The 24,276-nt window shown below is 41.7% G+C and overlaps 1 protein-coding gene across 12 annotated transcripts in view; it reads left to right on the forward strand.

The window, feature by feature from the left end:
• Positions 1 to 20,786, forward strand: part of MCTP2 (multiple C2 and transmembrane domain containing 2) — a 252,067-nt gene extending 231,281 nt beyond the window's left edge. For 9 of the 12 annotated variants that reach the window (XM_089311100.1, XM_089311098.1, XM_089311099.1 and 6 more), the window contains 3 exons: positions 9,338 to 9,447; positions 17,306 to 17,403; positions 19,457 to 20,786. In XM_089311100.1, coding sequence (XP_089167226.1) covers positions 9,338 to 9,447; positions 17,306 to 17,403; positions 19,457 to 19,525 — 277 coding nt within the window. In that variant the 3' untranslated portion in view covers positions 19,526 to 20,786. Of the gene's footprint in view, positions 1 to 9,337; positions 9,488 to 17,305; positions 17,404 to 19,456 lie in introns of those variants that run through there. The other 3 variants (XR_016218666.1, XR_016218667.1, XR_016218668.1) reach the window with 3 other exon arrangements.
• Positions 20,787 to 24,276: the final 3,490 nt, after the last annotated feature.

Consider the following 24,276-nt stretch of genomic DNA (forward strand, 5'->3'; position numbering starts at 1 on the left):
CCTTCTGAGAATTTTCTGCAGAACTTGTTCAAACACAGGTTCTTTTGCCACTTAAAACCCTGTTAATTCATCTATCGAATTATTTCTAACTTTAATACTCCTAGTTTTCATTTTTCAAAGTTCTACTTGGTTGGTTTGTTTTTGACAGGCAGAGTGGACAGTGAGAGACAGAGAGAAAGGTCTTCCTTTTCCATTGGTTCATCCCCCAATGGCCACTGCAGCCAGTGCACCACGCTGATCCAAAGCCAGGAGCCAGGTGCTTCTCCTGGTCTCCCATGGCGTGCAGGGCCCAAGGACCTGGGCCATCCTCCACTGCCCTCCCGGGCCACAGCAGAGAGCTGGACAGGAAGAGGAGCAACCGGGACAGAATCCGGAGCCCTGACCAGGACTAGAACCCGGGGTGCTGGCGCCGCAGGCAGAGGATTAGCCTATTGAGACGTGGCACCTGCTGGTTTGTTTTTTAAATCTTGATCATTTTTCATTGACTCTTCATTGGTCACATTTTAATTTTTCCATTCTCTAAAATTCCATTTCAGAATTTTAATGTTAAGTAATGTTTTTAATGTGCTATGTAATGCCTCCGTGCAGTCTGTTTTGATTTGGGGTTTTGCTGCCTGTTACTCCTGCAACTCCCACTCTTGGTCTCATGTGTCCTGTGTGTTCTTACTTTTCACAGTGGATTCAGGTTCCTTGGATTTCATAGGAAGCACTCAGCATCTGGGATGAGAGTTTATTTCCCTAGAAAGAATTACCTTTTTTTTTTTTAAAGATTTTATTTGAGAGGTAGAGTTACAGACAGTGAGAGGGAGAGACAGAAAGGTCTTCCTTCCGCTGGTTCACTTCCCAAATGGCAGCAACCACTGGAGCTATGCCAATCTGAAGCCAGGAGCCAGGAGCTTCTTCCTGGTCTCCCATGTGGGTGCAGGGGCCCAAGCACTTGGGCCATCCTCTACTGCCCTCCTGGGCCACAGCAGAGAGCTGGATTGGAAGAGCAGGGACTGGGACTAAAACTGGCACCCACATGGGATGCCGGCACTGCGGGTGGAGGATTAACCTACTGTGCCATGGCGCCGGTCCCAAGGATTACTTCTTGTGCATCTCTTATGGCTCCTACGAACCTGGGACACTTGTTTTTTAAATCAAACGTTGAGGCAGGCATTGTGGAGTAGGTTAAGATGTGACTTGCAATATCCCATATCAGAATGTCCTGGCTCCTTACTTTCCATCCAGCTTCCTAATAATACACTTGGGATGCAGTATGTGATAATCCAAGTATTTGAGCACCTGCCACCCACGTGGGAGACCTGTACAGTGTTCTTCCTCTTAGCTTCAGCTTGACCTCATCCTAACTATTGCTGGCATTTGGGGAATGAACCACTGGATGGAAGATCTCTCTTGCTGTTGCAATTTCTTTTAAAACAGTAATTCAATATATTTCTATAGCTTTTTTATCATCAAGATGCTGGCATAACATTTCCTATTTATGTCATATTTGTTCAATAAGTATAAGAAAAACGAGAGTAGCTAACACTTATTAAATAATTATCGCTTGTATTTTTTTGACATGCAGTTAAACAGAAAGGTTGCCTTATATTTTTTAAATGTTTTATATTGATTAGTTTATTGAATCCCTTCACATTATATGAAGTAAATCATTTTACAGATAGGAAAACTGAAGTATAGCACACGGTTAATAACAGTTGGATATCTAAATTACAAGCAATCTATTGTGAAGAGAGGCTGGGTTGTATAGTGCTGAGCTGTGGATTTATGGCCAGTATCTGGGATTCAGTGTGTTTACACTTTAATTTTTTATATCTGATAATTTTATATCAGATATATGTGTGTGCATGCATGTTTACTGTTGTCAGCCTTCAGGATTTTATTCATTAAGGCCACAGCTGGACACCAAATACACCACTGACTTGTCAGTACATCTTAGGGGTCTTATGGGCTGTGTCTCACAATGGTTGCATCAGCTGCCTTCCACTTCCTTGGGTGGGGGCCCAGGTAGAGAGGTTCACTTTTCATTAATCTCTTTCCTTCCTAAATTCAGTCTTTCTGGGCCTATGATGAGACTTCAAACAATTTTGTCTCTATTTTTGTCTTATTTTTTGAACTTGTTGAGTAGTATGTAATGCTTGTACCCCTTGGTGGAGAACAGTGTGCTATGTCAATAGATGCAAACTTTACAAACTGATCAAATTTGGCAGTCATCCTCACCCATGTTTCCTCCATGTGTGGAGCCTCCAGTTCTTGAAATAGGATCTAATAGATCATTGTGTCTACAGCAGCCCAGCTGTGCTGAAGAACACTAGAATTAAATACTTCTATCCACCCATGTTTTGATATACCTTATTAATATTCTCTTGTACCCCATCCTCCAAAATTTCAGATCAATTTATTTTAAAAAATCACATATAAAAGAGAATATGTGGTACACGTCTGACTTATTTCACTCAACAGTGGCCTTCATTTCCAGCCATTTTGCTGTAAATACCAGGAGCTGCTCCTTTTTTGTGACGGAATAACGTTCCATTGCATACATCGGTTACATTTATTTTTCTATTCAACCATCAGTGAACAACCCAGTTGAGTCTGTACCTTTACTATTGTGAATTCTGCAATAAATACAGAAGTGCGGGCATCTCTTTCATATGTTGATATCATTTCCTTTGGACATATACCCAGAAGTGAGATAGCTAGGTTATCTGATTTCTTTTTGTTGTTTTTTGAGGGGTCTCTATATTGTTCATAATGACTGTATTAATTGATATCCCCACCAACAGTGAATGAGGATTCCCACTTATCCACACACTTGCCAGAAGTTAGCATCTGTCAGTCTGTTTCTCTTTCCATTTCTCTCTCTCATCTTTTCTCACTGGAATGAGAGGAGACCTAGTTATGGCTTTGATGTGCCTTTCCCTGGTAGCTAGTGATGTTGACCATTTGTATTTTTTTTCTGAGAAATGTCTTAGCTTTCCCATTTCTTAGCTGGATTGGCTATTAAACTGTTGAATTTTCTGAGTTTCTTGTATGTTAATCCTTTGTCAGATAAATATCTTGTAAATATTATCTTCCATGATGTTGGTTGTCTCTTCATTGTTTTGTTTCCTTTGATGAACAGATGTTTCTTATGTGATATTATTGCATTTGTCTATTTTGCTTTTTTGTGTCCTGTGATTTTGGAGTCTTGCCACCCCAAAATGGGATTCTATGCCAATGCATTGTAATGTTTCCTTTATGTTTTCTTCTAGTAGTTTCATAGCTTCTGGTCCTAAACTTTAGATTTTTTTACCTATCTTGTGTTGATTTTAGTAAATGCTAAGATGTATGGGATGAAAGCATTAGTTTTTGGGATGTATCCATTCGTTCTAGCACCATTCATTGACATCGTGTTCATTGGGGAGACTGACCTATGGCTTATGTTTTACTTTGTTTTAAAGCCTTTGTGTCAGGGCAGTGCTGGCCCATACAATGAGTTTGGTAGTTTTCCTCCCCATCCTCCTTTTTTCTGTTTTTTTTTTTTTTTTTTAATTAATTTGTATGTATCTTATACATAATTTTTTTGGTGGCCATTTCTTTCCACTGGGGTCTCACCCTCAGGGATCCATTATGTAGGATCTGTTTAAAAGAAAAAAAAAAAAGAGTCTTGGCTTTCCATGCCTGAGAAAGTTTAAGAATAGTTTGAGTTGGCCAGCGCCACAGCTCAATAGGCTAATCCTCCACCTGCGGTGCCGGCACACCAGGTTCTAGTCCCGGTTGGGGCACCGGATTCTGTCCTGGTTGCTCCTCTTCCAGGCCAGCTCTCTGCTGTGGCCCGGGAGTGCAGTGGAGGATGGCCCAAGTGCTTGGGCCCTGCATCCCATGGGAGACCAGGAGAAGCACCTGGCTCCTGGCTTTGGATCAGCACGGTGCGCCAGCCATAGCGGCCACTAGGGGGTGAACCAATGGTAAAAGGAAGACCTTTCTCTCTCTCTGTCCACTCTGTCAAAAAAAAAAATAGTTTGAGTTGAAGTGATGTTAGTTCTTCTTGAAAATTAAATAGAACTGAGCCATGAAGTCATCCAGTCCTAGGCTTGTTGACAGACTTTTTATTACTGATCACATAGTATTAATTATTTATTGGCCTGTTTCCTCTGTCTTGTTTCAGTTTTTATAGGTTGTGTGTAGTAGTTAATCCAATCTCTTAGGTTTTCCAATTTATTTATGTACATTTGTTCATAAATGTCTATTATAATACTGCATTGTTCATCTGACTTTATTTGCATCTTTTCATTTTTTCTTGGTTTTGCTAAAAGTTTGTCAATTTTGTTTCTTTTCAAATAGCCAAATCCTAATTTCACTGATTTATTTTTTTCTTAGGCAATTTTATTTATTTATGCCATGATCTGTTATTTATCTCCTCCTTCTAATTTTGAGTTTGATGTATTATTGCTTTCAGTTATTTGAAATGATCCATCAATTTGATATCTTTGTATTTTTCTGATGTAGGCACTTATTGCTATACACACCTCTTAATACTGATTGTTTCTTCTTCTTATTATTTTTTTTTTGACAGGCAGAGTGGACAGTGAGAGAGAGAGAGAAAGGTCTTCCTTTTGCCCTTGGTTCACCCTCCAATGGCCGCCACAGCGCACCGTGCTGATCCGATGGCAGGAGCCAGGTACTTCTCCTGGTCTCCCATGGGGTGCAGGGCCCAAGCACTTGGGCCATCCTCCACTGCACTCCCTGGCCACAGCAGAGAGCTGGCCTGGAAGAGGGGAAACTGGGACAGAATGTGGAGCCCGACCGGGACTAGAACCCGGTGTGCTGGTGCCGCAAGGCGGAGGATTAGCCTAGTGAGCCGTAGCACCAGCCTCATTAGTTTTACTGTTTCCTTTTTTGTTTTAAGGAATTTTTAAATTCAAGTTTTGATTTCTTCGGCAACCCATCGTTTATTCAGGAGTTCATTGTTCATTCTCTATGTAATTGTGTAATTCCTAAAGTTTCTTTCTGTAGTGGGTTCCTAGTTTCATTATGTTGATGTCAGAATATAGATGACATTTTTTATTTGTGGAGACTTGAGACTTGTTTTGTGGTCTAATATTCAGTCTATTTTAGAGAGTATATACAGGTTCTCATGAAAAAATATGGATTCTGCAACTTTTGTATGAAATGTTCTTGAAAAGTCTCTTAGGTCAGTTTTCTCTGTCCTTGGTTGAACTCCAGTATTCTTTTGCTTGTGTCAGTGATCTGTGCATTGATGAAAGTTGAATGTTGAAGTTCCCCATTATTTTTTTTTTTTTTTTGACAGGCAGAGTGGACAGTGAGAGAGAGAGACAGAGAGAAAGGTCTTCCTTTGCCGTTGGTTCACCCTCCAATGGCCGCCGCTGCCTGCGCGCTGCAACCAGCGCACCGCGCCGATCTGATGGCAGGAGCCAGGTGCTTCTCCTGGTCTCCCATGGGGTGCAGGGCCCAAGCACTTGGGCCATCCTCCACTGCACTCCCTGGCCACAGCAGAGAGCTGGCCTGGAAGAGGGGCAACCGGGACAGAATCCGGCGCCCCGACCAGGACTAGAACCCGGTGTGCTGGCGCCGCAAGGCGGAGGATTAGCCTAGTGAGCCGCGGCGCCGGCTGAAGTTCCCCATTATTAACGTAGAGGAGTCTATATCTCCTTCTAGATCTAGTAAGTATTCCTTTTAAAAACCAGGTGCTACAGCATTAGGTCCATGTAGTTTTACAATCATGTGTCATATTGTTTAATTGATTTCTTGATCATTATAATGTTTCTTTGTACAGTTTTGTTTTCTTAAAGTCTATTTTGTCCTATATTAATGGAGCCCAGAAGCAGGTAGGAATAGTTAAATTTGCATGGAATATATTTTCCTAGCCTGTCATTTTCAGGCTGTGTGTGTTCCTATTAGGGAAGTTGGTTTCCTAGAAGCAGCAAATCATTGGAAAGTGTTGATTTTTGTCCATTCAGCCAGTATCTTTTAATTGGGAAATGTAGTCCATTTACAGTTAATATTATTTGTGATAAGACTCACTCCCATCATTTAAAAAAAAAAAAAAACCTCCTCTGCTTATTTTGAATATGCATTCTTCTTTTCTAGGTGGGTTTTATACTTTCATATATCTTCATGATAGTAGTTCTCTTCCTTTTTCTTCCGTGCATTGAACCCCTTAAGCATCTTTTGTAATGCTGCTCTCTTGGTGATGAATCCCTTCTGTTTTCCCTTGTCTTGGAAATTCTTTGCTTATTCATTTATGCAGGACAGTTTTTTTTAGGGGGTAAGGTATTGTTGGCTGGCAGGTTCTTTTCTTTCAGAAATTGGAATCTATTTTTTTTTCTGTTCCATCCTGACAAGATTTCTGTTGAAAAACTTGCTATTAGTCTTCTGGGGATCTGCTAGAGGTGACTTGACAATTTTCTGTTGAAGATTTTAGAATTCTCTTATGTTGTACTTTTGAGTTTGAATATAATGTATAGCCATGAAGATGTTTTCCAGTCCACTTGGGGTCCTTAGGGTCTTTTGTACTTGGATGTCCTTATTGTTCACTGGTTTAGGGATGTTTTTAGCTGTTGTCTCATTGAGGAGGTTTTCTATGCCTTTAGTCTTCTCCCTTGAGGATTCCAAAAACTCTAATTTTTTATTAGAATTCTGATTTAATTCAGCTGTCAGGCATTTCATAACTCTTTCTTTAGTAACAACCTTTAAATTATTGTGTTCAGAGGTATCATGTTGTCTTGTTCCTACATGCCTCTGTGTGTCTGCATTGATATTTGTCTATCTGGTTAATCACTTTTCTCCATCAGTTTTTAAGAACTGCTTTGGTGGTAAAATGCCATTTCTGAAGATATGCATTCAGGTTTAGTTCAGTAATTACTCTGGATTTAGTTCTAGTTGGACATCACAGTGCAGTATCCTCATATTTCATGTCACTGCTGTTTATGGTAGGGTAACAGGAGGCATTCTTGGGAGCCAGTGGGCTGGCTGAGATTCCATACCAGGTGAGGTACAGTATCCCTCTTCCACCTGGGAGGGCCTGGAGTCATGAGACCTGTGCTAGGAGTGAGTTTGGTTACACTTTATAAAAATCAAACCAAGCGCACAAAACACAAAGCTTCCCATTATACGCTGTACCACTACCCACCCTCTCCTTATTCCATTGTACTTAGCCATGAGTTACCATCTGGAGTACATCTTTTAGATGTTTTTAATGTGTGTGTTTATACATATGCACATTTAATAACTAGCATATATATATATATGTTTTTGATTTCTGAAGATTATCTTTCTGGTATATCTAGCTTTTTGCCTGCATACTGGGGATAGGAGTGGGGTTGTATATATGTTAATTTTGTGCTCTCACAGAATTCTAAGGCTGTGTGGAATTACAGCATATAGATACAATGTCATCTTTTACTAGATATTTTCAGATACTTAAGTACTAGAAATGATCCTGAGTCAGACATTCATTCACAGCCTCTTTGTGCTTGGGTCAGGTCGGCTGCAGGTTAATCTCCTGGCTGTATGGACCTGGAGCAGTTGTGGAGTCCCTATAACATTTCAGCACATACTGTGAAAGTTGTCCCCATCTGTACTACTTCTGTGGAAGACAGTGATTGTATGGGTCTCCACATATGTAGAGATTCAGCATAGCATAAAGGTAGTGTGTGAAAGAAGGGAGTTAGCCGTTATACAGTTGGTATCACAGCGATGGACTGGAAGAGGTCTTTTTTTCAGCCTGGATAAATCTAGAAATCAAGACAGAAAACCAATGATAAGTTTATTTATGCAAAAATGTATGCTTTTTTACTAAAAAAAAATTTGCAAAGAAACAAACTGGAAAAAAATGGTGTAACAGTATTAGAAAGGACTTTCACTATCCAGAGATGTACTGTAAACCAGTAAGAAAAAGTCAAGCCAGACAGCCTGAGGGAAAATTGACAGATAGTAACTTCTCTCTGAGACTTTACAGTGTGTTGGAACCGACCTGCTTAAATGCACATTCCTATGTAATTCTAGCCAAATCTATGATATAGTTTTCATTCTCATTTGGTAGAGAGGAAATCATAATTGATTAGATCTATTTCCTGAAGTTACTGAGAGTAACTCAGAGACAGAGTCTGGACCAGGATCCAAGTCAGTTTGCTTATAATCCAATTTTCTTAAGCACTTTCTTAAATATCAGTCCAAGGCAAGGAAATAAGCTAGAGATCATTGAAAAATCTAAATGACTAGTGAGTATACTAAAAAGTGTTCAAATTTACTTACTAATTAAGGAAATGAGAAATTAAATACATATATATATCATTCAACCTCTCAACAGGCAGAGATTAAAGTATTGATAATAGTCGTAACAAGATAAGTGAAGTCCTCTTACACTGTTGATGGAGTTAATTACATAAGTTGGACAGTTGCTCTCAGCCTTAATTTGCTCACCTGTCAAATGGGGATAATGTTGATTTGGCAAAAGAGATGGATTTTATGAAAAAAGTTTGTCAGGCACATATTAAATGCTGAATAACTGTTACACACTTAACCCATCACAAGCCTGTTCTTGCCTTGTTCACACAAAAATCTAATTCACTTCTCTGCACCCCTAGCACAACAGATAAATGTGTCTGAAAATGAAGACCAGTAAGAAGAAATACTTTAGATACCTGTGAGTCCTCAGCAGGGGTTGCATTTCTAAGAGGGCACAAGAATTGCCGCAGGACATGCAGTTCCACGTCCCTGGTTCTAGATCACAAGTTTAAGCAAGCAATGGATACAACAAAAGGAGACAGGGGCTCCATTAAAATAATAGGTGGTGAAATCGTGTGTGTTGTCCATAATTGGTGCAGTGATGGTTTATAGCCAAATGCTCCTTCATCCAGTTCCAGGCTTCGTTATGCTCCTGGAGTAAATGGGCCTGAAAATTATAAAAAAGTTATAAGCACCCAAACTCGAAAGCACTTTAACAATGTCTTCCTTTGCCCAAACACTTTCTAGCAATGATGCATTTATTGAGGGAGAAATACCAACTTGGCAGTGATTCACGATCCTTCCGTTTTGAGGATCCTCATGCCCAGAGTCAGCTTGGAGACTCGGAATCTTCTCAGAAACTCTGGTTCCAGGAGGGCCGTGGGCAGCCTCCTGACAAGTCGAGTCATGCGAGTCGCTGGTTTTGTTTGGTCTCCTCAACAGAGTTTCCTTAGAACCCAGCTGGTTTCACGGCCTCTGATCTCTAAAGCAGCGAAGTGCCTTTTCTAGTAGAAGTTTTCATTTCTGCAACACTGAACAGGAGAATGACTGCAGGTGGTGGTCGGGCGCCGGAGGAAGTGACATGTGTGTGGTTTCTCCGCAGCACGTTTAACTGGACGGTCCCGTTCCTCTCGCTGCTGGCCTGCCTGCTGCTGGCAGTAGCCACCATCACTTTGTACTTCATTCCGCTGCGGTACATCATTTTAATCTGGGGTAAGTTCAGCGTGGTCTTTTTGCTAGCAGTCGATTTCAGGTAAGAACCAATTACTCATTTTAAAGTATGGCCATAAACTTTAAGTGTGCTCTTGTTGGCAATTAAGCCTGAGATTAAGGAAAACATTTGGGGAGCAAAACTTCCAGGACCTCCCTGAAAAGGCCAGTTTCATGAATGAACAGCACAGATATTTATAGGCCCCTTGCATAATTGCGATCAAATAAAACTGTGATTGTGCGTGCCGTTGCCCTTTGGGTTTTCCCAGTCATAAATCCCCTTGAATAATATATTGCTGCAACCCAGCAACTTTGCAGAAACCGTGTTGTTCTAGCAGGGAGCAAGCACCTGCCTCTCGCCCTTTCTATTACGTAGAAGTAGACTTGGCCACTGCCAGGTTGCTCCCGACACTTCATCTCTCCTGGAGGAAAAAAATAGCCTAACCCCATATTTAAGTCCACAAGCAGTGGGGAGGCAGGAGGAGACATTCTGTGACTTCCTAACTGGTGCCTGAGAGGAAAGGAAGCAATTATTTACCAGGGGGAAATGGTGCGTCTATATGAAATTCAGCTGCGTTTAAAAAGTAGAAACAAAAAATCGCAAACTTGAAATAAATTTTATGACTTGATTTAATACTCAAGCCACCAACTGGACCAAATGCAAGCAGCTTTGTGAATATTTGTGTCTGTGACTGGGTGGGCTCCTGGCTGATGCAAGGAGAGTGCTCTGTAGTCATAACTGGGAGAAGCAGGCAGACCTGCTGCAGTGGCTGTTCCGCCATCGCCGCTTCCACGGATCACCCCGTGTTAGGATGGCGGAGACAGTCGGCAAGAGTACAGACTGTGCTGAGATGCAGTCGTCTTCAAACAAACTGAGAACCTGCAAATGCTAGATTAAAGCTACAGCTCTTCCAGAACCATTACATGTAGAGGCTGAAAAGGAAGGCCAAACCTAGGCATTGAAAAGTGGGAAAAAGATTAATTCATAAAACTAGGTTTGCCCTGCTGGTTAAGAAGCCTGTGGGCATACCCACACTTCCCAGTGCCTGGGTCTGAGTTCTGGCTCTGTTGTTTATCTTAGCATCCTGCTAATGCACACTCCTGGAGGAAGCAGGTTATGGCTCAAGGACTTGGGTTCCTATCACCCGTGAGAGACCTGCATTGAATTCTCAGCTCTCAGCCATGGCCTGGCCCAGGGCCAGTTGCTGTAGGCATTTGGGCAGGGGACCAGTGGCTGGAAGACCTGTTTTTCCTTTCCCTCTCAAATAAATAGAGAAGTAGACTGATTTTGAGAGTGTATAATCCAATAATTCTCTGTCGTTTAGGAGGTGAAAGTCCTATATGAGCAAGTCCAAGAAAAGCAAAAAGAGCTGTGAAACCTCACTTGAGGGGTCTCCTTTAATACTTCTCACTCTTGTGGGCACGTCTTCTCAAATCCAGCCTTCACTGTACTTTGCAGATTTTTTTTTTTTTTTCAGTTTGCAACCCTTCTAGGCATCAGCCCTTATAATGGGGCTCTTCGGGGACTATAGTTTAAGAAATATCTCTGAATGCTTCATGTACTGAAATCCATGTGTGTGGACACCTTTTTTCAGTTGTTCTAATTTTTAGTTTCCACACAGAACATAGAACTGTTGTTGGACCCTAACGAGAATGTGATCCAAGATTCAGTCACTGGGGTGCTCTGTTCTTTTCAACTCCATGCACGATGCATGACGTGGCCAGCAGTGACACACTGTTCCTCCTTGATGTCTTCATAGTCCAGTGCCCACTGATTTGTTCCTATGCATTTTTCCATCCACAAGGAAGGCTAATCATGTATTTACTCTTCAGTTTGGGAATTCCCACTCCTTATCTTAGCTATCCAAATAACATTGACTTCTAATCCTACCCTCCGAGATCTTGGCAGATTCCCAACAGCGCCTACTTAATGAAACATTGCTCTTTTTATTTCTCAGTTTATGGATGCAGTTATTAAATAGCCTGGAGTTTGCTGTGCTCTCCTGGGCTGCATTTTCCCTTTGAGCTTTCTGCTCTGTATAAAATCCTGAGTTCCAAGCACTGGTTCTTTAGTTTCGTGTTCTAGACAGCAGCTCATAGTCTACTGATGAGCTTCCCAATCAGAAGCCTTGATGGTCAACATGTGATTCCTTGCTTCCTCTCATCTCATAGACACCTGTCATGGCATTCTGGAACATATTCTGCAACCAACGGGGACTTAGCCTTTGCCAAGGCAAGTCAACCATTAGTAGTATGGGCCTAGCACATTCTTTTTACCATCTGCAAAGATATTCTCATACAGAGGATAAATTTCTATGTCTTAACAAACAGGAGGAACACTAGACATTTAATGATCAGAGACTTTCTTATTGTGAGTTATTCATTTTCATTGAGCCCTAAAAATCATGAGCAAGATCCTAAAGCTTTAATCAGTATTTAACATTTTGTTTACTCCCATTTATTTTCATATACCAAAGGCAGTTATATTCAACTTTTTGTTTGCTAAGTCACATGAAAATAATTTGCAGACTATAACAATTTATCATATTCTAATGAATTCTCTTAAAATGAAGACATTCTTGCATATAACTTCAGTAGTCATGATGTCCAAGATGTTTAATATTTGATACATTATAGTATCAGCTCATTAAGTATTAGCTATAGTTTAGTGAATAAGATTTTGAAAATAATTACCTTTTCTAGGAAGTTACTATAAATTAATATGAACTCTTAATTTTGTGTTATGTACATAGCAACAATGATAAATTAGTATTAGTTGTAATACTTGGCTTTAGATTTTTTTGGAAGGAATGATAAATTCTTATTCATTATAATGTGATTCTAATTTACTTGCTCTTCTTTGTTGAAAATTAGATCATCTGCAAATAATTTAGTTTTCATATTTTCCTACATAGCTTTTTAAAATTTTTTTCCTCAGAAACCTTCTATCCAAGGTACACAAACTTCACACATTTCATAAATACAACTTTAGAAACATAGTGATAGTGATTCTTCCCACTGTACCCACCCTTCTTCCATTTCCTTCTCCTATTCTCATTCTTTTTACTAAGCTGTATTTCAATTAACTTTATACACAAAAGATTAACTCTGCACTAAGAGTTCAACATGTAGTGTGGAGAAAAACTTTCTCAACAGTTTTTGGATTTCTCTTGCTTTCTTCTATGACCCACTGTTCATTCAGAAGCACGTTGTTCAGTCTCCACGTGTTTGCATATGTTCTAGAGATTCTTGAGTTGTTGCTTTCCAGCTTCATTCCATTGTGGACAGAGATGGTGCATGGTATGATTTCGATTTTGAATCTGCTGAGGCTTACTTTATGGCCTAGCATTGGTCTACCCTAGAGAAAGTTCCACGCATTACTGAGAAGAATGTGCATTTTGCAACTGTAGGGTGAAAAGTTCTGTAGATATCCATTAGGCACTTGGTTCCTTGATGATTTTCTGTCAGGTTGAGCTATTGTTGAAAGTGGGGTATTGAAGTCCCCCATTACTATTGTAGTGGAGTCTGTCCTATTTCTTTTAAATAGCCAGGTGCCCTGTAATTAGGTGCATATATATTTATTATAGTCACATCTTCCTTGAATTGATCCCTTAATCATTGCAGAGTGCCCTTCTTTCTCTCTCTTTTTTTTTTTTTTTTTTTGACAGGCAGAGTGGACAGTGAGAGAAAGGTCTTCCTTTGCCATTGGTTCACCCTCCAATGGCCGCCACGGCCAGTGCACTGCAGCTGGCGCACCTCGCTGATCCGAAGGCAGGAGCCAGGTGCTTCTCCTGGTCTCCCGTGGGGTGCAGGGCCCAAGCACTTGGGCCATCCTCCACTGCACTCCCAGGCCACAGCAGAGAGCTGGCCTGGAAGAGGGGCAACCGGGACAGAATCTGGCGCCCCGGCTGGGACTAGAACCCGGTGTGCTGGTGCCGCAAGGCGGAGGATTAGCCTGTTGAGCCGCGGCGCCAGCCCTTCTTTGTCTCTTAACAGCTCTCTTGTTAAAGTCTATTTTGTCTGATACTAGGATGGCTACACTAGCACTTTTTTGGTTTCTGTCAGCATAGAATACCTTTTCCATCCTTTCCCTTTCAGTCTGTGTATCTTTGTTGCCTACAAGAAACACATCTCACCAACAAACAGATGGGTTTTGTTTTTTAATCCATTTAGCCAGTCTGTCTGTTTTAATAGGAGAGTTGAGGCCACTGACATTCAAGGTGACTATTGATAAGTAACAACCTGGCCCTGCCATTTATCCATAAATACCCCTAATGTTTACTTTGGATTTCCTTTGTAGTTTTACTGGGAGATTTTCTTCCTTCACCTTCTTTCATAGTGATGACTATGTTTCTGTGTGTAGCACATCATTAAGCAACTGAAGGGGTTTTATCCCTTGGGAGAAAGTACTTATATACTGAAGTAGTATGTTTGTACAATTTTTTTTTTCAAATACCAGTGTCACTTGAGATAAGCACATGAAAATAGCCTCATTTCATAGTTGACATGGGAAATATTGTAGCCTCACCAAATTCATTTTACACTTCAAAAAGTTCATGGAAACTAAAGATAAGTTATTGTGAAAGTTTTTTGAAATTCCTTGAGGAACAATGATTTTTGCTAGTTACTACTTTCTGAATTCTTTATTTTATAATTACAAGCTTAACCCTCCACTAAATAAACTGAAAGTGTCATAAAAATTAAAAGAGAAGGGATGGAGGGAACATAGGCAGGAGGGGACAGTAGGGGTAGGAAGAATCATTATGTTCTTAAATCTGTATACATGAAATACATGTAAATTGTTCACCTTATATAAAATTTAAAATATTTAAAAATCTTCAAAGAAATTAAAGCTTCACTCCCATGAATCTTGAAGAGACACTTTCTTTGCTATGTAGCCCTGTAATTACTAATGTAGCTAAAGATAGAAATATTTCTAAGTTCTCCCTAAAGGCCGAGTATCTATCAGTGAGTGGGTTTGCAAGCTTAATATTTGTGCTCTACAGAGACCACTTTTGTTAGTCCCAACACCTCTTCTGTGTGGGAATGTGACTTTTGAAATTTAAGTGACAAAGCAGCTTGAAGAAAGATACCTGAAATTTTCTTCAGGAAACATCATCCATAGTAGTTCCTCCACTTTCCTGATGGGCATTTTCCAGGTATATGTGAATTTCCCAGTTAAATTTGAACCCTTTAGCAAAAGTGAACTTCACTTTCCTTAAACATAGGATAGCGCAGGGGCTCTTACCTGGAAGGCACCTGGGGATGGGTAAAGGAGCAAGCAGGTGTCCTCCACTCACCTCTACCATGGTTCTGCAGTTGGAGCGTATAGGCCAGTCACATCTGAATGGTAGAATTTCTAGAGGTTTTTTGGAAGTGGGTACACATACCAAACCACCATGCAGTTTTTCATAACTCTCGACTTTACTGGAGGACTTGTGCCACTCCACTGCTCTATTCAATCCGTGATCTGAAAAATTAAATGATAGTCTTTCTCAACTGTTATGCCTTAGGGTTTAGACCCGGCTTGGTTTTCATTCCCCCACCCCGACTCTCTCCCTGGTGCAGGTATACCTTCTCTGTATTGGTTCTTTTTAAAAGAATCTGAAGTGATGTATAGCATGCTGTGGGATGAAGCCACACTTCCAAATGTGTATGTGTGATCAAATGTCTACGCATATGAAACCCTTTCTCCTTTGTCTTCTTAGCTTGTGCACATCTATAGAAGCGATGGTACCCTTCTACATTGTTGTGGAATTTGTTACCAGAGCCTTCTGCCTACATTGTATAGCATGATCCTGCCATCAACGCAGGAAACTATATAGGATAGGTCTTTGTTATTCAAATTTAATATTAAAAATGTGAGGTTCAGGAGGATGGAGTTGCCTGAAATCACACAGGTAATGCATAGGAATCCAGACCTAGAGCCTGGGTATTCCTGCCCCATGACCCTTGTTATCTTGCCCCAGTCTCCCTTAAGTCTGTTCTCCTTTCGACCCCTGGACTCACACAATAGATAATGCGGTGGGATTACTGAAATGTCTGAGCCAGAGGCACGTTAAGAACTAAGGTGTGCTTCTGAAGCATGGATCTGATTGCCTTATAATTTTTATCCCACGTTTTTCAAATGCAGACAGTCTCCATTTATTGTGGGCCACTTCTGCCCTGGTTGGTGCATCTGTGCTACTGTGCAGGTTTATAATCTTCTCAGCGACCATGCATGCAGTGTTTTGATCGGCGCTGATATTATCCCTGCCTTGCTGTTCATTGTAAAGGCTCCAGATGCGCACACTGTATATAATTAACAATAGAAGATATATCTTTTCTCAATACGTCTTTGTCTCCCTTCATCATTTTGCCTCGTCTGTTTTCTTTTGCCAAAAAGCCCATGCTACAATTAAATGTCTTTAGAATAACACAGTGAGAGTATTTTAGTTTAAAGGAACGCTGGGGGAAATTTTAGCTAGAAACATGAAGCTTGCTGTGGGGTGGAGGGAAGAAAGGCAGAGAGCAGCTTTGACTCCAGGGAAAGGGGATCATTTGCTAAACCTTCCCCAGCCCAACCACCAAGCCCCATTTACTCATGAACAATGGCCGGCTCCTATTTGCAAAGCAGATGTAAATCTGACCCTCCAAAGAAATGCCTAGAGGTTGGCATTGTGTCAGGTACAATGCCATGCAGGAAGTCCAGTCTTTAGATGAAAGCAAAGTAACATTTAATGAAGGAAGAAAAACCTCAAGCCTTTTGTATGTTGGAGACTGTTGAACTTGGCTTCTGCGTAGGAGCCATTCAGAGCACAAGGAAGCTCAGAATCCATTCAGCCTCATTGGGACTGACAGGCCTTCAGATATGATCCTTGTTAAACAAGCACCCCGTGGCAAAACTTCAGAAGGCCACCTAGTCTTTCTGCTTCTAAACCTCAACATGAAAAAAGGGTTGACATTTGGTGAAAAGACTCCAGCTTTAAAGCTCTGGATCCAGGCGACGCAGCTTCGAGGAGCAGAGTGGAAGGCACAAGGTGGATGAGAGGAAGTCCCCTTTAAAGGGGAGACTATGGACAGAGTGTGTTCCGGGCCTGCCCAAGAGCTCAAGGAGCAGGCCCCAGAGACGGATGCTCTGCAGTCTATCCACATCTTAATGGTTGAAGCCCCTCCTAATTGTCGACATCTCTGTTCTAAATTAGCACGGACTCCGTCGCCCAGACAAACCCACACACCAGCATTGTGGTCCATAAATGAAGCTAACAACCATAGTAAGATAATTTTCCAATAATAACTTTTCACAGTTTCCTGTAGCTTCACAGTGCAATCAACATGTCAAGTTCTGTTCTGCAGCAAGAGAAGAGAAACCTGTGAAAATGAGCTGGAGGTGGGGGGAGAGAGACGGCGGGCGGCAGTTTCTCTCTAACAACAAAAACTGCCACCCTCTGCCTCCCGCAGCTCGGTTTGGTCCAGAGGCTCCAAGCAGGGGCTTGTTTGGGGCTAATGAAGGCCTTTCCCCCTCTGGGGCCTTTGTTTTCATAGCAGAGGCGGCTGTTAATCAGCGTATTCCAAAAAAGCCAACGCCCACCCCACCCCCCAGTTTTAGGGTGTGTTTCTGCCACCATGCTGCTGTAGTTGTAATGGGATTTTCACAGCTGAAGAAGGCACAGTCCCTTTTCCATAGTCCCGCTCCTTCCTTCAGGAAAAGGCATTTGTGAATGATTCCACATGACAGCAACCTGCGTAGGACTTGAGGTCTAGGAATTGTTTTCACACTAATTTTTACTTGTGAATATCCCCGTCTCCTAGCCAGGCAAGCTTTTAAAGAAAGACATGAAGAGAGAGATAATAAAGAAATATCTGCTCTTGTATTTTTCAGGCATAAACAAGTTTACTAAGAAGCTTCGAAATCCCTATTCCATCGACAATAATGAGCTACTAGACTTCCTCTCCAGGGTACCGTCTGATGTTCAAAAGGTAAGTAATGAATGGTCACCTCAAGCTGGGACCCCTGCCCCGAAGTGGCCAGCCCAGAGACCCGGGAGCATGAGGCTGTGTGTGTGTGTGAATAACTGAGATAAGGAATCAGAAAATCCTTAAAGAGGCCTGGTTTGATGGGAGGCAGCCGGAAACCCCTTGTCCAAAGCAGGAGATGATTGGGGAAAATTATCCTGAAAAAGAGCTACTTAAGAATGGTCTGGAACTCACACTGTGTGGCTGCCGTGCACCAGTGTTCGGCCCCTTTTTGATCGCTCGCCTCCCTGAAGAGGGTGAGATTGGCTCAGTGAGGGGAATCACATGGGATCCCAAGCGGGGAGCGTTGCTCATTTTCTTCCTCTTCCGAATGGCAAGCATCCTAGGGGCAGCAGGGGCCGACAGGATGATTATTCTTGTTGTTGTTTGCCCTGATTATCTCCTGGGCCTTTGCCTCTATCCCCTGGCTTCTGAAGACTTAGGGAGGCTGAGGGCAGGGCCCCCGTGCACTGTGGTACACCAAGTGGCAGAGACGGCATGAAATCATTTGAGAGCAATCAGAAGTATTATTCACAGGTAATGGTCACTTAGTGCAGCAGTGTCCTGTTTCTGTGGATACACAGAGATTAACAAGGCAACAATGCAGAGAGTCCTTCCCACCAGCATGGTCCAGGCCCCTGTGGACCTGCCTGCCCACAAATCCGGAGGACGGAGGGCAGGCAGTGATGTTTTTAATAAACAATAGAGATCACCAAATAGGTGAAGGAGAGACCATAGCAGGCAGTATCATCACGATGATCAAAGACACAATCCCTGATTATCTGTATCAGTTTTCCTCTTGCAGGAGAGCAAAGATCTTCAGGCTTCCCTCCCCAGCACCCCACGTTCTAGAGATTATTTATTTATCCTTCATTTTATGATATAATGAACTGCAGAAAAACATTCTAGGAAGATGAATTTGTACCACATAATTAAAAAATAGTAACTGCCCCTGTTTGCTTCCCACTGAAGATTGGCAAGTATACCATCCTCTCCTTCCAGTGGTTCATGGTGGTCCCTAGGGAAGCAAAGTGTACTTTTTCCACTTGCCTGTTTTTGACAAAGTGTAACCTAACTTATGTGATTGGCCATCACGTCCTTGGCGAGTTGCACACACGTGCTAAAAGAAGTGAGCACATGTGGTCTGCAACAGCTACTTTAAATAATATGACCAGTCCCCCTCCGCCTACCCAAGCCCACACACCAAAGCAGTGCTTTTGCAATGTACCATCACTTGGGTCGCAATGTGAGTTCACACCGTGTCCAAAAATAGGATGCAGCCTCCCCAGGATTGTCTGTGTACCATCCCAGCCCCAGCACTCAGAGTAGTCATCCGACTGGAGCTGGCATGAACACAGAGAGACGCCACAAGAGAGCTGGAGGAAGAGGTACAGGATGCTAGGAAGATCCTCCATGCATCTCCACAGGCGCCTTCTAATAGAGCAAGGACAGTTTGCCTCTGGGGACTCCCTGAGTGTTCATGTTTATCACAGATGTTTTAGCTGTCATGTTGCAAATGAAATTAATTTCTAGGAGAAATCTATAGAAGTCTGGAATCCAGGATCAATTTCAGCATTTTTTTTTTCTCCTCTCGGAAAGTTACATAGTTACTTTGCCCTGACGTTTTTTCAATGTCTTAGTTACTTTTAAATGAATAACTCTCAATAAGTTGCTGTATCATATACTAAGATAAACATTCCCATGAAGCAGTTATTAAGCTTACTTATGGTTGAAAACTGGCACATGCAAAAAGATCTTCTAGCAGTGCCCAGAGCAGGTAGAAAGCCGGGCACCTTATTAGGAAAATCTGCTTTTAATATTTTGGTTTCAGAAATGATGCATGACTTCTCAAATCCTTCCTGCAGTTAATCCCTCCCTGTTCCTGTGTTTAGAGAATGATTCATTACGTTTGAACCTTCCTTCCTTTGCCTGGGTTCGTCCTTGGGGAGCCATTAACACACACTGTGGTGAGCTGGGGTTACCTTACTGCCAGCATCGCGTCTGTTTGTTTTCACAGGTGCAGTACGCGGAATTGAAACCCTGTGGTAACCACAGCCCAGTTCGGAAGAAGCGAAGTGCTCTCTAGGACGCACACCCCTGTGGACCCCAGTGCCATGTGTGGCTAAATGGACTAATATGACCGCTGTTTCAGGGGTGTCCAGGAATGCATGGCGTGTGTAGCCTTCTCTGTCCTTACCTACACAGATGCACACATATCTCCACGAGCTGGTGTCCTACTTGCAATGCAGGGTGATCCTAGGACTGTGAAAAGACTAATGTCCATTCTGAAATGGAAGGGAAATCAAGGCTGGCATGTGTCTCAGCACCCTACCTGAGAAGAACAGGAAGGCCCCTTAGATCCGAGCATGGCGCTGAACTCATTTTTATGCTCCCAACAAGTTCTCATTAAGATCCAGACATGTCCACTCTTGAGCCCACACTCTTTTGATATTATTGGTCACCTAAGTTTCTTTTCTCAGTTAAGTCTTTGATAGTCATCACCTGTCCAAATAATGTGTGCAGTAAAAAGACATTTTCATAATGACCAGCATTAACCTGAAGCTTTAGGCAGCTTGCAGCCATGGTTAGTAAGGACATGCATGCCAACTCTCTGTGACCCTGTGTGCTAGGCTGCTTCAGGGCCCAGTGATGGGTGCCCCAGGGATCCCTCCTTCAAAGAGGGAGGGGTTTGGGGAAGTATAACGTTGCCTTAAAACACGTCTTCCAACTCGGTTATTTCCTCCATAAAATGTCTACATACAGCTTCAGAAGCATGGCAGGCATGGAAGAGACAAAAGAGGAACGAATTCTGAGAGGATTTAGAAAGATGCAGGGGACTAACAAATGAAGCTGCTTACCTAATTATCATCATCATTTCATTTGTCTGGCTGTTTTGACCAGAAAGTCAAAATACTTTGGCTGTGCAAATTTATCTTTTGTTCCTCTGAGGACCAAAATAAGCTACATACAATAAAAATGTATTTCAGAAGCTGACTCCCAGAAAATACCATCCCAAATCTTCCCTCAATAGCATTCTACTCCTTAAGACCCCACGACTACAAAACTCCATACCCCGCCAAATAAAACTCATTTTGTGCATATATAAAATGTATGCAGATATCTTTCTGTGCAAATGATATTTAAGTTTTAAAGACTATTTTGTTGTCACATACTTCGTATGGGCAGTTTTGTGTGTGCGTGTATATATATATATAAGCATTGTAAAGAAACCTTGAAATAATGAAATTTAATTTAACAGTAAATTTATTATGTATTTTTTCTCTGGGTTGTAGTATAATATCTTCAAACAAAATGTTTATGAAAAATGCCAAAGATTCTAAACCTTATCATCCTGTGTCTGTTTTTCTTCATTTCGTATCTTTCTGGGCTGCTTGCTGGCTGAGCCAGTTCCTGCATGATTTGATTTACTTCAACTTAATGAAGCTGGCTGGAAAAGAGCCTTGCAAAAATTATAAAAGCTCCAGTAAATCTCTTAGTTGTACATACAATAGATACCCAAGAACTTCTTTTGTTAAACCAGTTACTCAATCTTCTGTGTAAACAATGCCTCATTGTCTAGCTCCTAACTATCATCTAGTTTATCATAGTCTGTCATTTTGTAACGACCTAAGTCAGACATTTTTAAACAGACATATGAGATCAGATCACTCATTTGAATGAAAACTTTCAGCAGTAAGATAACCCTTTATTTATTTAAAAGTGGAACCAATACTTTATTGTTCTTTTGCTATAGAATTTCAAAATGAAATAATTTGCCCAAAAAGAAGGCATCACTAGTGAGACTGATTTTCTCTGTAGCCTGATGGGAATTCTCAACATTAAGTTTGGGACAGAAACTGGGGGTGGGCAGGCAGGAGCAGAATTGACACAAGATTTACTAAGCTGCACATGGAAAATGATTGATTGATTGATTTGATTGGACATCGAAGCACCATAAGGAATGTTAGTTGTAAGTGAAATGTTAAGATTCACACAAGTACAGTAGCCCCTCCTTATCCTCAGAGGATGCTTGATACCCCAGCTAATATTAAAACTTCTAACTTAATGCCTTTTCCACATAACCCAAGCACTTATCACACACTATGACTACGTCTTTTGCAGTTTGGCGTGTGACCAAAAGTAGCTGTAACCATGGAAAATGAAGTGCCAGATAAGGGCAGACTGTTGTTAGAAAATTGTAAAATGGAATACTTTGGTTTATGTGTTCATAGAATGAAGTCTACCGAAGCTGTCCTGGTTCTCAAACTTCATAGCCCATTTCTAGACTTGCTTGGATGTCTTGCGAATGTCTGCACTCAGCAGGTCAGAAACTAAACACTTTGCTCCCTGTATTCAGACGCTCCACCCCTACAATCTCCTTCTGGTTTCTTTAGTTCTCTTCCAGCACTTTCTGACCAGGAGACTCTCAGTCACCCTCTGTTGTCCCTTGTCACCAGCCAAGGATACCTGGTGTACCCAGGTTGACCTGTCATCTCCTGCACTTATGATTGCCACCACCCAAGGTAATGTTCCCATAACCTCTCAAGTCATAGCAGTATTGCCAACCACAGTCATGCCAGGCTAATCCACTTTTTTAATTTTTATTTTTTGACAGAGTGGACAGAGAGAGAGACAGAGAGAAAGGTCTTCCTTTGCCGTTGGTTCACCCTCCAATGGCTGCCACGGCCGGCACACCGCGCTGATCCAATGGCAGGAGCCAGGTACTTATCCTGGTCTCCCATGGGGTGCAGGGCCCAAGCACTTGGGCCATCCTCCACTGCACTCCCTGCCCACAGCAGAGAGCTGGCCTGGAAGAGGGGCAACCGGGACAGAATCCAGTGCCCCGAACGGGACTAGAACCCGGTGTGCTGGCGCCGCAAGGCGGAGGAGGCTAATCCACTTTCATATTATTCTTTTCAGTTAGAATGACTTTTCCCCCAATTTCTGCCTAAATAGATTGTTTTTCAAAATTCATAAAAGTGTCCTGCCTCAAAAATGCTTTGTCTTTTGGCTGGGTGGAATTCCACTTTTGTCTTTTGCACCCTCACTTCTGATAAACATAATACAGACTAAGACGTGTATAACTCAATGCCATACCAGATAATTTACAAAGAAAAGAGGTTTGGGGCTGATGTTGTAGTACAGTGGGTTAAACTGCTGCTTGTGATGCGGCACCCAAGGCAGAGCTCTGGTTTGAGACTTAGTTGCTTTACTTCCAACCCGGCTTCCTGCTAGTGTGCCTGGAAAATCAGCAAATGACGACCCAAATACGTGGGCCCCTATCAACCATGTGGGAGACCCAGATGGAGTCCCAACTTCCTGTCTTCTGCCTGACGCAGATCTGGCTGTTGTGGACATTTCCAGAGTGAACGAGCAGATGAAAAATCTCTGCCTTTCCCTCTCTTTCACACTTTCAAATAAAATTTTAAAAGGTTTATTTCGCTCAGGGTTTGTGGTACTAGCATCTGCTCACCATCTGGGCAGGGCCTTCTGGTTGGGTCATGACATGGTGAAGGGTATCACATAGTAAGAGGAAGTGCACTAACTCGGTCTCTCCTTTTATAAAGCCACAACACCATCATGGAGGCCCTGGTTACCTCCAAACACCATTAACGCATGATTTGGGGATTAAGTTTCCAACACATGCATTCCAGGGGACACACCCACATTGGACGCACTACGTTTCTGGTATCTGCCACTTTCTGCCATATGTCAAATTTACCAAGGGTTTTTATACCACTGCCCTGCACTGGTTAGTCCATGTTAGCTGGCACCTAATGGATATTCAGGAAGTCTAAGTGTAATGTATTAAATCAGATAATTTTTTCTGCTCTTTCATGTACTGCCGTGAGAACAGAAGACTGACCTGGATAGTTTAACAAGGTCTGTCCTGGAGAATAATTTTTAAGTAGGAAGATGTTTTTAATATATTTGTAATTACAATCCCTGGCTATGTTGATTACCAAATTTTAACACTATCTTTGATTTGGAGGATTTCTTATCTTACAAATATTTTTCTTTGACATGTAGGTTAATTTCTTCATTGTAACGTATTATTTAGCAAATATATACTGAATACTTAAGGCAAATCTGAACAAGACACACTGCATTACTGTGGGAAAATTGGATGTTCTCCCAAGCAGTGGTGTGCCACCTGCAGGTGTAACTTTGAGAAATCATTGTGGCTTCAGTGAGTACACTACCAAATATGAGTTTTTAGCAAAGAGTTTTAAGCCAATTGGAATGAGGCTGAATGATGGTATTGATGGAATTCTGGACTTTAAGGGAGTGGTGTTGGGAAAAGAAGAAATGACAGTGAAATTGGAAGATGGTTATGGCATAAAACGAGCAGGACACAATTGTCACTTGACTGTGGGGTGGGGAAGAGAGCTGTCTTAAGAGTTGTCAGGGTTAGCTTTGAAGCAGATATTCAAGCTCAAGAGAATCTTAGTATTGCACAGGTTTCCTGTCTTCAAGACTGTGGAGATGGTGTTGCCTTTCTCTGAAGGAGGTAACTATGGAAGCAGACATAGGAGGAACTTCATGAACTAGTTTAATCTGGGGTGTGTAAGAAGAGAGCTTGTTAAAGAGCTAAGTGAATACATTGATATGGCCTCAGAGAAGAAACACACTGTAGTTGAGAGATAAACATAATAAAGACAAGACTGCATTGAAAAGTCATTTGATAAAATACAGCATCTTTTCATGATAAAAACCTCAAGAAGATTGGGTAGAGAAGGAACATACATCAGCCGAATCAAAGCAATATATGAAAAACCCAGAGCCAGCATCATAATTAATGAGGAAAAGCTGGAAGCATTTCCACTAAGATACAGA

The sequence above is a fragment of the Oryctolagus cuniculus genome, chromosome 12 (genome assembly GCF_051225735.1).
Source record: "Oryctolagus cuniculus isolate XC-2025 breed Fujian yellow rabbit chromosome 12, ASM5122573v1, whole genome shotgun sequence".
NCBI lineage: Eukaryota > Metazoa > Chordata > Mammalia > Lagomorpha > Leporidae > Oryctolagus > Oryctolagus cuniculus.